Below are 14,796 nucleotides of genomic sequence, written 5' to 3'. Positions count from 1 at the left end.
ACTTAACAGAATCAACTGACTGGATTGAAGAATTGGCAATTGATTGGATGCAGCGCTCATGGCAATAGAGTCAATGACAACACTGAAATGATGGCACTGAAACCTATTTTGGCCAACTTCCCACATACCACAATAGAACAAATGAGAAGGGAAACATGTTTGGATTAGATGGTAAGGAAGAAAATGAATGTGGTTGTGCACATAATGAATTTGAAGTTCCTAGGAGCCAACCAGTTGGAGATTTTCCAGCAAGCAGTTAGAAAATATGGGTCTGGGGTATGGGAAGGAGATGCATGGGCTAGCTGCAGCTATGCGAACTGAAGAAAATGCTCAGAGAGACCCCACCCAGCTGGACAGGATGAAATCCAGGGCAACAGCAGTACTGAGAGAGTGCCCAGAGATGGAAGTGCCACTGAAGGGAACTGAGAGAAATCAGGTGCCTGGAGCCATGGAAACCAAGGGGTGGTGAGTACACGGCTGGGAAAGACCCAGACATCACCATCCGATGCTCCAGGAACAGCAGCAAAGATAAGGTTTCCTAAGAAATCACTGGCCTGGCCATTAGGAGGCCACATGTGGCCTCGTAACAGCCACTTCAGTTGGATAATGATGTCAGACTGCTTTCGTTCATTCATTTATCCATTCATTCTCTCTTTCCTCTTTCTTCCAGTGATATTTATTGAGTCCTTGCTACTACCATGATAGACAGTGAGGACTTCAATGGCTCCTGACTTCCAGAGACACTGATATAAAATAAGCAAGTATACTACAGTGTAATGATGCTAATCAAGGGGCTGATGTATGATTGGAAGTTGAGGAAGTAGAGACAGCAAATGCAGATATTTCTCATGGTAGAAGAGCTCTGGGTTGAGAGGTAAGCAAGACAAAGGCGAGAACTGTTTAGATTGTGGGAGACTTGTTCAGTAGCTTGAAGGGACGAGACTGCAGATGCTATTGGCAGAACAGGTTAACTTAATGTTTGCCATCAGTAGATCTTGTTGTAACCCATGCCATGCTACCTGTAATCCTCACCGCAATACTGTGAGCTAAGAACTAACAGACCTTTTCTCCCAGAGCACGCTGACCCACGAGGAGCTAGGCAGCTTGCTCAGCGCCACCCAGCCAGGAGAGGTGGAAGCAGCATTCAGTCGCGGCTGGTCGGCCTGCAGAGCCAGGACTGCAGCATGACGCCATCGTGCCCCCTCAGGAGAACGCCCATCTTACCCTCCTCCCAGAGACAAGGAGGCCCAGAGGTGGGGAAACCCAAGGAAAGAGAGCAGCTGAGCCCAGTATCAACGGGTAACGGGAGACCAGCCAGAACAGAAGGAAGGGGCAGGAGCAGGACCACTGAGAGAAACACGATAAAGACTGAGGGCTGGGCTTCCCTGGTGGCGCAGTGGTTGAGAATCTGCCTGCCAATGCAGGGTACACGGGTTCGAGCCCTGGTCTGGGAAGATCCCACATGCCGCGGAGCAACTAGGCCCGTGAGCCACAACTACTGAGCCTGCGCATCTGGAGCCTGTGCTCCGCAACAAGAGAGGCCGCGATAGTGAGAGGCCTGCGCACCGCGATGAAGAGTGGCCCCCGCTCACCGCAACTAGAGAAAGCCCTCGCACAGAAACGAAGACCCAACACAGCCAAAAATAAATTAATTAATTAATTAATTTTTAAAAAAAAAACAGAAGTTGCAAAATGTAATTTAAAAAAAAAAAGATTGAGGGCTGTATCCTCTATGTTCACGGGAGCGCTGTTGTGAAGCAAAAGTGCGGTATGCGACGCTTTGTCGGCGGCCTGGTTTCTGTGCAGGAAAACTGGTTTGAAGCCCACTGTACAGGACAGGTGTCCTAAAGGACCTCATCTAAGAGAGGCTGTAATGGGAATGGGAAGCAGGGGCAAATACAGGTTCTATAAAAAGAAAAGAGAAAACAAGCTGAAAAAGGAAAACTAAGATATATAGCTTCAGCTTAGGAGACTATTACAACAGTACAGGGAGGAGATGACAAGAGTCAAGGGGCAGGAATATAAGGAGTCATTATTTAATTTTTCTAAACGTTTTTGCATCTTTCAAAATTTTCTATAATGCTCGCTGTATAAAAACGTGCCACTCCTTCAGCTAAAAAAAAATGGATAAAGATGATGTGGTACATATACACAATGGAATATACATACTCAGCCATAAAAAAGAATGAAATAATGCCATCTGCAGCAACATGGATGGACCTAGAGATGATCATACTAAGTGAAGTAAGTCAGACAGAGAAAGACAAATATCATATGATATCTCTTATATGTGGAATCTAAAAAAATGACACAAAGGAACTTATTTGCAAAACAGAAATAGACTCACAGACATAGAAAATAAACTTATGGTTACCAAAAGGGATAGTGGGAAGTGGGGGGGGAGAGATAAAATCAGGAGTTTGGAATTAACATATACACACTAGTATATATTAAATAGATATAACTAACAAGGACCTGCTGTATAGCACGGGGAACTATATTCAATTTCTTATAGTAACCTATAATGGAAAAGAATCTGAAAAATAATAGATATATATGTATGTATAACTGAATCACTTTGTTGTGCCTGAAAGTAACACAACACTGTAAATTAATATACTTCCATTAATAAATGGTTAATAAAAAAAGTAATACTTTTAAAACAGTACTGAGGACTTGAAAACTATAATAATGGTGGTGAAAAGGAGCAAACAAACTGAAGAAATGTCTTAAGCAGAATCAACAGTAAGTTGTGACAGCTTGGATTTGCGGGATGAAGAGAAGGAGAAGACAACGGTGATGTTGAATTAGACGGTGACACCATTTAACAAGATCCAGAAGAAGAGGATTAAATTCAGGATAACCTAAGAGAATGGGTTCACATCTATACATGTTAAGATGAAATGACTCAGGATTAGAGTATAGGGTGAATATATCCAGGTGGCTGGAGCGCTGAAGAAAGGTCTGATCTGGGACTAATTGGCCTTAAAAGAGTGGTTAAAATAATGGAGTTGATGACGTCACAGTAGATGATCCAAAGACAGGAAAGCGAAGGGACCTGTGTATAAAGGTGAGGCAAGTAACGAGGAAAACAGAAAATCACCCTTTGAACACCTTCCTAATCATTGGTACAGGCAAAATCCAGCAAGAAATGCCAAAATTCATGGGTGAAAGTTATTTACATAGCCGCAAAGTTCCTCCTCAAACTATTGATTAATTACAGAGGGGGAAAGAGTAACTTTAGAGTGAAGATAACTGGCAGACACCTCCTTGGTTAAATGGGTCATAGTTAACCTCACAAGCAACAAGACATGGCAACAGCACATACTCCTGAAATGATGCCCTGAGAAGGATGCAACCTCACTTCTGTGGAATCCTTGCCACAAATGCATAACTTCAACCTAATCACCGGGTTAAACCAAGTTGAGGGACATGCTACAAAATAACTGACCAGCACTCTTCCAACTGTCAAGTCATTAAAGACAAAGAGAGACTCAAGAACTGTCACAGCTTGGAGGAGATGAAGGAGACAGGACAGCTAAATGCAATGTGTGACTCTGGAACAGAAAAAAGGCCACTGGTGGAGAAACTGGTGAAAGCAAAATAAAGCCCATAGTTTAGTTGCTAGTATTGTTCTCAAGTTAGTTTTTACTTTTAATAATTAATACCAAGGCTGTGTAAGTCATTCCCTCATGGGAATCTGTGTCAAGAGTATATGGGAACTTTCTATCTTTGTGACACTTCTATTAAGTACAAATTAATTTCAAAATAAAAACTTTTAAAAATGAGGCAGGTAGACTGGAAAAAACAGAACTGAATCCTTTCCTCAAATATTATACTAATATGACTTTCATTAGAATATTTTTTAATAAAAACATAAAAACACTAGAAGAAAATAAGAGCAACAATTTTATAATCTCAGAGTACAGAGGACCCAAGGGGCATGAAAATCAAGCCATAAATGAAAAGACTGATTCATTTGATTATATAATTTTGTTAAATCTGGCAAAAAAAAAAAACCCACAATAAACAAAATCACTAAGGACAATGTGGAAAAAAATACTTGCAATTAGTATCACGAAGGGCTAATATATTTAAAAGAAAAAAAAAAAATCCTAGGAGTCAACCAAAAAAAGACCCCAACCTGGTAGAAAAATGGTCAAACGCTATGAAGAGACAATACATATGGGAACATGAAAATTAAAACTATAAGAGGATACATGTTTTTCTTTCCTTAACAGATTGGCAAATGACAAAACATTTGGTAAAACACTGTCTTGTAGAAAAACAGCCACTCTCATATATTACTAATGGGGAGTACAAACTGGTACCACTTCTATGAAGGGAAATTTTGCAATGGCTCTTAAAAATTTAATGCTTGTACCTCTCTATCCGGCAATATTACTTCTAGGAATTGATCCTATGCATATTCTCCTACATGAGTGGAAAACTTAACATCCAAGGATATTCCCTGCAAAACTGTTTCTAATAACAAAGGATTGGACACAACCTAAAGGCCCATCAATAAAAGACTGGTTAAATAAAAAATGGTACATTCGTAAAAAGGGTTACTCTGAAGTCAGGAAAAAGATCACAGTAGTTCTAGACTTGTGTTATGCTATATTGTTACGTGCACAAAGCAAGGTGCCAAACTGTGAGCACAGTATGTTAACTTACAGGCAACTGACATGTATCTTCTTAACAAGCACTGGTATCTCTGAGGAGATGGATACTCAAAAAGCTACTAGTAGACTGTTGGCCACAGGGGAATTTTAGAGAGGCATGTTTTATAGCTTTTCAAAACTTAATTAAAAAAAAAAAAACAACTCAATGCAGCAGGGAGAGGCACAGAGTAAGCTAGTGAATTAGAGAAAAAAACTAGATGACTCCACGTCAAGGGAAAGGAAAATTGCCAAGAGAGCTGGGGGCCCTGGAAATCATGGTTGGAGAGAGATTCCCTGACTGTGGGGTGAAGTCTGGGTTTATTCCTGAGAGGTTAATTCTGATGGGGACTTGGGAAAAGCCCTTATGCTGGGGCTCGGGAGTCAGGCAGTGCCTATGGTGGGGCAGGGGTGGGCCGGGGAGGGTCACAGCATGCATGGGAGCCGAGGAAGAGAGGGACTTGTCTCTAATACATGCAGAGCTCATGTACCAATTAACTTACGTATATCCGGAAGATAGCATCCTTGCATCGTTTTTATCCTAATGCTTAAAGGGAACGCTCTGGCCCTTTCAGACCTACATTCACACAAGATGTTAAAAGATGTTACTGAGACAGTAAATAGATCAATGGACGCCAGGGGTTAGGGGCAGGGTGGGATGAAGAGGCAGAACACAGGGGATTTTCAGGGCAGTGAAACTATTCTGTGTGAAACCACAGTCATGGATACATGTCATTATAACTCCGTCCAAACCCACAGAAGGTACAACACCAAGAGTAAGCCCCCGTGTAAACTACGGACTTGGGGTGACAAATGACGTGTCGGTGCAGGCTCACTGACTGTAACAAGCGTACCCCTCTGGTGACAGTGGGAGAGGGTGTTCACGTGTGGGAGCAGGGGGATATGGGAAACCTCTGCATTTTCTGCTCAATTTTTCTGCCAACCTAAAACTGCACTAAAAAGAAAAGTCTGTTTAAAAGTGTGGGGAAGGGGAATGCCTATTCCTCCACACACATCACTAACGCCTGAGCAACCCATAGAGAAAAACCAATCAATCAGTTGCTGCTTGGGATGTATATTACATCTTTCTCCTAAGGGTTCAAAGGTTTTAAATGTTACTCCTTCATTTATCCTCACAACATCTGCATAGCTACAGTGGAATACAAATGGTGTAAAACTGGGTAAAAAGAGGCAATATTGGGAAAATGAGGCCATGTCTCAAGGTGAATCGCTTGCAGAAATAGGCCTGCAATTCAACTTTCCTTATTGAGCATCACGGGTTTTCTAAACATATAAAGGCCATTTTGAAAGCAAACAATTAAGAGTGTCACCCATGGTCTACTCTGAAGTGCATGCGTGTACGTGTGTGTGTATGTAAACATACATGCACGGATAGACACACAATCAAGCATATACCCACACACTCACACACACACACACACACACACCCCACTCATACAGTTATACTCCAGGCCAAGAGCTAGCTTTATCAACATTTTTAAGCCAAATTTAGGCATAATAATAATACAACAGTGAAAGTGACCATCAGACCGTTATAAATAAAGAAACTCACATACGTCATTGTCAGAATTTCTAGTCTGAGATAAGTGAGAATGAACAAACTCACAAAAAACCATTACAAGTCAGATATACTTGTCACGGCACTCACTAAAAGGATTTAACTTAAAACGCAAACATTATCATATTGGAAGGGGAAATGAGAAGCTAATAGCATGCACTGACGTTTACATAAAATTAGTATGTAAAGTGGGAGCTATGAACCTAATGATGAATATGAAGCAACGGTTTGCATTTTATCAGACTAAGCAAAAAACATAATTGACAAAGAGGCAAATCTAAATGAATTTCCAGCTATTTCAACACTAAGTGCAGCTGCAGGCTAATTGTCAGTGTTATAAACGAAAAAAAAAAAAAATCTGTTTAAACTGAAAAATTTTTTTAAATGCAGCCAATAAGTGAACTTACCTACTTTACTGAAGTTACCATTTATTTAATCAGAAAAAGGTATTTTTTTCCAAAAAGGAATTTTTTAACATCAGAATATTCAATCTGCAGTTAACTTCTTATTGATCAAGGAGAAAGGTGTTTGGAGGCAAATGAAAATAGTAAAGTGTTTCTGGGAGCAGTATCTGTCATTCCTGGAATTAAGTCAAGGTTAAAAACATTTGTTTTCAAGAAGAAGCTAATACAATAAGATTTCATTTAAAAGCCACTAAGAATATATATATATATATATATATACATCTTAATCACTTTGCTGTACACCAGAAATTAACACAATACTGTAAATCAACTATACTTCAATTTTTAAAAGCCACTAAGAATACCCCACTCAGAATCTTATTAGTGGCAGTTATGAGCTCAAGTGCTGGTACCAGCCCTCCTGGGTTCAGATCCTAACTCTACCATTTCTTGCTGTGCAACTCTGGCAGATCACTTGACCACACTGTGCCTCACTCTTCTCATCTTACTATGAGGAAGATAACAGCACCTACCTCCTAGGGTCATTGTGAGAATGCAAAATGTTCATACATGCAAGACACACGCTCAATATCTGTGAGCTATCATTATCATCATCACTCAGGACAGTAGTCTCTCAGGGCAGGTGTTCTTTTGTGCTAAAAAAACCGACAAAGAAGATGGTGGCGAGCGTGCCATGATTTTGCTGGTCCCTGGATATAAAGTACTGTCATTTCCCACCTCTCACACCTTCTCCTTGGTGGATGGGAATCATGGGAATATCTCTGCCACTTCTGAGTGAAGATCGATCCTGGGTGAGAAACTGACTGAAGTAACCCTCCCCCCTCACAGATGTTGCACAAGTGACTCTAGACCAGAGAATGCCAAGCCCAGGATGTCTCAGAAGCTGCTTTGAGATCTTGGCATATTTTCCCTACAAGACTATCAGCCCTCAAAGGGATGGCTTGGTGACTGCTCATACACCTGACTTTGTACTTGATCTTTATCCAGATCCTTTGGAATATCTCACCAAATTATTTATCCTGTATTTTCCAAGGTCATGAAAAGACAAGGCACAAAAATCAAAGCTGATACACAAAGATTTTATGTTCATTCTTCCCCTTTAATTTACTAGAAGTTCCAGCATCTGAGAAGGAAAAAGGCCAGGTCTACAGGCATCTTGGCAGGGTGATGAGTCATCGAAAAGAGATGTGAATTCCCACAAAATAAACATAACCAAACCCAGCTCCTTCACACCCTCTCGAGTGCAGTCATACTGAGTGGACTGTCATCCCTGCCAAGGGGTCAAGGGAAGAGAAATGGGAGAAAGACAGAGAAGCCCTCAGCCCTGAATCACACACAAACTCTGATTCCAAAGGAAGACCAGAGTGCTTGCCTGTGTGCAGTCAGGGCATGGCATTCGTCCAGGATCCAGAGAGACTACAGGGCCTGGGCAAATACATCTGGAGTAAAGATGAACTCGGGGTGAAATCAAGCTCTCCCCACATTCCCAACTTCCTTTCCCGTGTTGCTCTGCACTCATATTTCATCAGGACCTTGAGACCTCAACTTAGAAAAATCGACTCTCCAAAGAGGGTCGGCTACCCTCATTTACATCTCAGCATGAATTTAATCCCGGTTATTTTTCTCCCAAGTTATTTTACTTCATTTATGATTTCTAAGGTGATTAGAGACCTCATGCCCTGTCCAAACAGGGTCAGTCCTGAGACACGTATATTCCAGAGGAGGCAAGCTACTCTGCTTGCACAAGACACCAGGCCTCATCCGTGGACCCAAACAGTCCTATTTCCACATGAAATGTCTAAAATAGGTAATCACTGTTAACCTACGCTAAACTTAACAAAAATAAACTGAGCAGATTAACTCCTCAAATACCACAGAAAGACAACAATCCTTTTAAACTTAAAATGAGTCAAACCTTAAAATAATTTTAAAATTTAAATGTATCATATTGGAAAGAATAGCCAGCAAATCTAATTTTTGGTCCAGCATCAACACTATCTTACCATGTAACCACAGACATATGTCACTTGAATTTGGGGGCCTCAGTCTCCAGTGATAACAATTAATAGGTTTGATACCTATCTAAGATTCCTTAAAACTCAAAAATTTCATGATCCATTAGTTATTTTCAGTTCAAGTACTTTCAGGCATGTGGTAGCAAAAGTTCAATTTGCAGCTAGAAATAAATAAGAACTATGTAATTAAAGATATAAAAATGGACTTTTAAAATTAACGTAGCATGGGTGTGAGAAAAAATAAGAGAGGATGCTGTAGAATTAAGACACTTTTTCCCTCAGCCCATTACTATAAGCTACCTGATCGAATACCATTAGGCTTGTTGGTTTTTTTTCTTTTTACACTACTGTACAGACAAGTGAACTCTCCACCATGTGGAATAGAAAGGATCACAGCCACAAGGCTGAATGCTGTCTCTTAGAGATCAAGCAGAAGATGGTGAGAATAATATGGACCTGTGGGAACCGAGGCCAGATGCCCTAGGGTCACTTGGGAGGTATCTCCCAGCTCTCACCTTCCAGCAGCTGGTCCAGGCTGGAAATCTTCTTGAGCCCATCAATGGTGTAGATTGTTCTCACCCCCTGGGGCAAATTCACGTTATCCGACAGAGTTCGGGTCAAATCAGCCAGCAGGGCCTCAAAAGATCGGAACCGGTCTGGGGAGATGGCATACACAATCCCTTTGAAGTATCGATCTCCGTTTCGATAGAAACGAACTTTCTTGGCCTTCTTCTCGGAGCTGAGGGTCTGCAGCGTGCGGGTTCGGTAGAAGCTGCAGTGGGCGCTGTGCGTGGGGCTGGGCAGCCCATTCACCCGCGACCCTCGGCTGTATCTCTGCGCCTTATCCCTTTCATCGAAGTGCTCCAGCTCCATGTCTCTGCCGAAGGACATGACGGAGTTAAAGTTGAACCTGGGAGGCACAGAAACACAAACAGCCACACAATGATGTTATTTTAGCACCCTGATTTGAAAGGCTCAGCTTGAGAGCAGCTGATGGAGATATTGCTATAATCGATGATATGTTTAATATGAATTCTCAAGTTGGGAGAGAAAAGACAAAGAAATAGAAGAGGCAGACCCAGTGGAAACAGCTTATTAATCAACCCCAGTTTTGTTAGAATACGGCTGTATGCATTGACCGCCTAGCATGTCAGGCTTTGAACAGCTATTATTTCCAACAGTCACAACAAACCTTTCAAAGTATTATTAACCCGATTTACAGATGAAGAAACTGAGGCACAGAAAAATTTCTCCTAAATTTCTCCAAGTAATACAGTTGAGAAATGCCTGAATCAAGAACTCTGCCCCAGGTTTGCCTGACTTCAAGGGCAGGTAGGAAATGAGCTTTCATTTCACTACAGGGCTAAAGATACAAGATACAGTGGTGGTGGTGGACCAGGAATCAAAAGAGGGCAGGTAGCATTTCAGATTCAGACTGTAAACATTTTACCTAGTGTTCGTACTCTCCATGGCTAGACCAAGAGCAAAAAATCTGTAGATTCTACCAACTTAAAAGAGATTTTCCAACATATTCACATATTCAATTGAAATTTACTTAAAAAGTGGACTCACCATAACTCATTTACTTATATTTAATGCTTCAGATAAGGTGAATTAAAAAAAAGAAGAAGAAGAAAAAGGAAGGGGCGGGAGGGAGGAGAAAGGGAAGGAGGCAGGGGCAGAAAAGAAGGAGAAGGAAAAGGAGAAGCAGCCCAGCAACAAGGAGAACAAGAAGGGATGGAAGTTACTTCTTTGGGGCACTTGGCCTTTCCTTCCACTAAGGCTCTCTCTGTCTTTGTGGTTGAGGAAATCGAGATTTGAAGATGTTGACCGAGACTTGACCCCGTAGGAGCTGCGTAACCTTGAGAAATCTACTTGTTCAACAACTTTAAGCCTCGATTTCCTGAATCAGACGTGGAAAAGATAACAGTACCTACCTCATAGTTAACATCAGCTATTAAATAAGTTAAAACACATAAAGCACTTAGGGTAATGTGTATCCTGTGATAAGTATTAATATTTTTATTAATAAAATCTGCCTTTCTGTTCCTGAGTTTGTCACAAAGAACTAGTAGGCACAGAATCTCCCCCTCCGGTAAGGGAGGCTCCAGGTGAGCTTCACCCCCCCACCCCACCCCCCGCCACGGATTTCCATCTCATGACCTTCTGAAAGGTACACCTGTGCCCCTACGGTCCCCATTTGACTTTCCATGGAGCCCTGTCAGCAGCAGCTGCCCGTGGGATCCATTCATCCTTGCTCAGGGGTTAGCTGATAAGGGCTCGTGCCGTTGCCCCTCACAGGGGATCCGTGTTTTAAACAGGGCACTCTAGAAAGTGGGAAAACCTCAACATTCAAAGGAAAGAAGTTTTAATGACAAAGTTTCAGGCATACTGAAATAGTTTAAGGGAAATGGAAAACTGGGGGCAAGAACCTTACAAGTGCTCCCCAAATCCCACCACACAGACGATGTCACCTTTCCGAAGGTCAGTCCAAACCAACCCAAAGTACTGCCAAGCCTCCCTGACCTTTCCTTCACCCTCAGTAAACTGACCTCTGATCCATTCAGAACGGCTACAAATTCATGCTCAAAAGCTTCATGCACTGCTAGATTGTGCACTCCTGAAATGAGTGGAGTGGAAAAGACTCACATTTATCTATGACGTGCCTGACACTATTACGTGGCGATCAACTGCTGTGTAATATGCTAAAACCTCCTGCCAGTCCAATGAGGGAGGGGATATTACTGTGACTGAGGATGAGTACAGGATGCATCCAGGGTCCCAAAGACAGAACTGAGGGCCTTGGGACTTGAACCCAGATTCACTCCAACTGCCTCTGAAGCTGGCACTCCCTCCTTTCGGACCTGTGCACTCTGTCCCAGAGGCCTAAAGCCCCTGGGATTGGCCCATCATCACATGTAAAGCAGGGCGTTTAAAGCCCTCACTCCTCACTCGCTCTGTGACCTCGGGCCGGCCACTTAACTGCCCAAGACCTCGTCGTGTGCACAAAGACCGGGCAGCGTGGTCACCAGGCCACCAACGTTTTCACCTGCTTGTGATTCTACTGCTGACCCTGACGGGGGGAGGGAGCGGTGGCCTGGGGTTCAATCTGGAGTGGTTATTAGTTCTGTGTATTTTTTTCCTCCAAATAGGAAAACTGCCTCATGCCACTCAATAACTTAACTTTTAACAGTCTAAATTTGCATTTTCCAGAAAAAATATACCATATAGAGGTAGGTATGAACTGGGTGCATTGATTTTGAAGTTAGATAACTTCAGAACAATTATTAGTTGATATCCAATCTTTCAGACAGCTACTAACAGAGCCAATACTTTGCCCATGATATCATAACTGCTCCTACTCTTTTTAATTATTCGTTTTTAAAAGGAGTTCTTTTGTCTTCCAAAAGGGACGTGTGTGTTGGGGGGATGATGCTGTCAGTACTCAAAAACCCATGCCACCTCACTAGACTCTGCAAACTTCGTAAAGAATAAAGGTCAGATTGGCTGTTGAAGGTTCTGTTTTATTTAAAGGCAGTGATCATTCTTCCAACCCTAGGCATTTCCTCCCAAATCCAAATAAACCAAAAGAAAACATGCAGGACACGCAGAAAGGATGGCACAATTGTGTCACCAGAGTGCCAATCTAATTCCAAGAGGCTCTTGTTGATTCGCAATCTGCAAAGGTCAAATAATTTAGCAATTGTTGGAATTCCCTTGAGGGAACGGGCTTCTAGAACCAAGAATTCCACACCAAATGGGGAGAAAAAAAAAAGATCAATTTAAAATAGAGAAAAGTTGATTTTATTTGTATATTTCTCCAAACTGGATCATGTGTTCAACCACAGCAGGGCCCACATCTTTTACTTCCCTTCACTGAGTCTGCCCCAGAGTAGGCAACAATGTTGGTGACAAAGAAAAACCACACTCCAAGTGAAACCATTCTCAAAGCTACAGCTACCACTAAATGAATGTCAAAAACCACACTAGACATCCTCGTGTTCCAGATATTATGTGCGGCTTCAAAATAGGTATTCTTTCCCTTGCTTGGCTGGCTCAGCAATTCCATTGGCTTAGTCATATATTCGAATCAAGAGCCCCTGAAGAAGATTCACTGGGCTTCCACAGAACCCCACTTTCTGCAAGAAAGCTGGCTAAAGGGCACAGCCACGCGTTCACAGACCATAGATGGCTAAGGGCCTGGGCACCCATGTGTCCCGGGACCGAGAAGGTAACCGCACCACCTAAGCCACAGAGCTCACAGAGGCTTGGGTGGGGAAGACCCGGCCTGGGTCTTATGAGAGATTTTCCTATAAACACTGCCAGGCCAAGAAATCAGCTTCTTCGACTGCTCTCTATGGGATTTCTCACCATTTTGAAGAAACTGTGTGCTCATCCTTCTCTAGATGAGCACACGAGTTCCTGTTTTGGAGATTACACACACCCCAAGAAATAATTTGGCATAAACACTACCACATCTAAATAGGTGCTAGATCTGGAGGTCCCAAGGCACATTTTGCCAGTGGGATTAGGACGTAGGTGGAAGGACAGGCACGCACGAAGAGGCACACACACCTTCAGTGTGCATGCACCACCCTGGACACAGATATCACAGGATGTGTGCATACCTTTTACACTGTTCCTACATATAACCTGTCTTAAAATCCTTCTGACCCGCATTCATGTGACATTTCATACTTAAAAGGCTGTCCTACTTTCCCGGCGAAAAGAGATATATTTAGGAACATTCATAAAACGTATTCATGGAACACCCTGCCGTGTGGCCGCTGAACGCGTGTGCACCAGAATCTGGACACACATTCATAGAGGCGGGGAGAGCAAGCCGGCCTGAATGAAAGCTTTCAACCGCTCCATCTCCTGCAAGCATCTCCTGGCCCAATGCAGCAGGGATTCCGAGCAGACCCGGTTTTCAGCAGCGGCCTCTTTTGTGGGGGGCCGTGCGGGGCTGTGCGTGCGTTTCCCGCTAGGAGGGAAATGCCATTTCCTCTCCGCAGGCTTTTAGCACTGCAGGTACTAATTTGTACACGGGGCAGCCCCGCTGTCCCCGAGGGAACTCGAGGCCCCGCAAACGTGCTTGCAGCACCCACACTGCAGTCACCCCCCGCGCACGGATCGCCCCGTCCTCAAGCACACACCACCCTTCCGGGCCCACGGGGAAGCACGCACACAATAAGAGGCCCGGCCCGACCACTCCTTCTGGGCGCACGCTTGGTCTTCGCTCCGCGGCCAGTTCTGACAATGACAAACACCTGGCCCAGCTCCTCCGCCCTAGCTCTCCATCTCCACTAACAAGGCGGCCGAAAGAATGGGGGCCCCGCTCGCCCGACTCCCCGTTTTCAGCCCGGTGGCACCAGACAAAAGAGGCAGGTGCCAACAGCCCCAGGGCCGCCTGCACACACCGCCCCCGGCCGCGGCCGGGCAGCTCCTTTCGAGGAACGGCGGGAAGGGCGGCGGCGGCCGAGGGGGCGCCGGCCTGCCCTCCGCGCCCGCGCTCCCCCGGACCCCGCGGTTGCGGGAGGAGTGGGCGCTGCCGGGCCCCTGGAGGGGCCCCCCGGCCGGCCCGCCCCTCGGCTCCCTTCCCCGGCGAAGGCAAACCACGCACCGGTCCGCGGAGAGACGCCGCCGGGGGTCTTTGTGGCCGCGCTCGGGGCCGCCTCCTGGTGCTGTCTTCGCGGGGCTGGGCGCGGCCTGGCCGCGGGGCTGCGGGGCGGCGGCGGGGCCGGGGCTGGGCGGCGGCCGCTGCTGGACCGCGGGCGTCTGGGCTGCAGCCGCTAGCGGAGGGACGCGCGTCGGCCGCTCCTCACGGAAATGCGGCGCTTCGCACAGCCTCACTCCTGCCTCTCTCCGGAGGAGGGCGGCGGCGGCGGCGGCGGCGGCGGGCGCGCTCCCTGATCTAGCGGCGCACTCGCTTCCCCGCCCGCCCCGCTCCCTCCTCCTCCTCCGCGTGCGCGCTCGGCGCCCCCGCCCCTCTGGGCAGAGCGCGCCCACCACGGCTGCGCCTCGGGCCTTCTCCTCCCCTCGCCCTCTCCTGCCGCCGCGACCTCCGTGCATCTGGCTGGAGCAAACCCCCTAACCTCCCCAGGCCCCGGGAGTGG

General features: G+C 45.0%; 1 protein-coding gene across 5 annotated transcripts in view; it reads right to left on the bottom strand.

Moving 5' to 3' along the window:
* Positions 1-14,573, bottom strand: part of DCLK1 (doublecortin like kinase 1) — a 335,395-nt gene extending 320,822 nt beyond the window's left edge. For 4 of the 5 annotated variants that reach the window (XM_061171238.1, XM_061171239.1, XM_061171240.1 and 1 more), the window contains exons 1-2: positions 14,304-14,573; positions 9,196-9,590 (exon numbers count right to left, since the gene is read on the bottom strand). In XM_061171238.1, coding sequence (XP_061027221.1) covers positions 9,196-9,571 — 376 coding nt within the window. In that variant the 5' untranslated portion in view covers positions 9,572-9,590; positions 14,304-14,573. The remainder of the gene's footprint in view (positions 1-9,195; positions 9,591-14,303) is intronic. The other variant, XM_061171241.1, reaches the window with a different exon arrangement.
* Positions 14,574-14,796: the final 223 nt, after the last annotated feature.

The sequence above is a fragment of the Eubalaena glacialis genome, chromosome 16 (genome assembly GCF_028564815.1).
Source record: "Eubalaena glacialis isolate mEubGla1 chromosome 16, mEubGla1.1.hap2.+ XY, whole genome shotgun sequence".
Lineage (NCBI taxonomy): Eukaryota > Metazoa > Chordata > Mammalia > Artiodactyla > Balaenidae > Eubalaena > Eubalaena glacialis.
The sequence above is the reverse complement of the archived record's forward strand: the minus strand, read 5'-3'. Positions and strand labels throughout refer to the sequence as shown.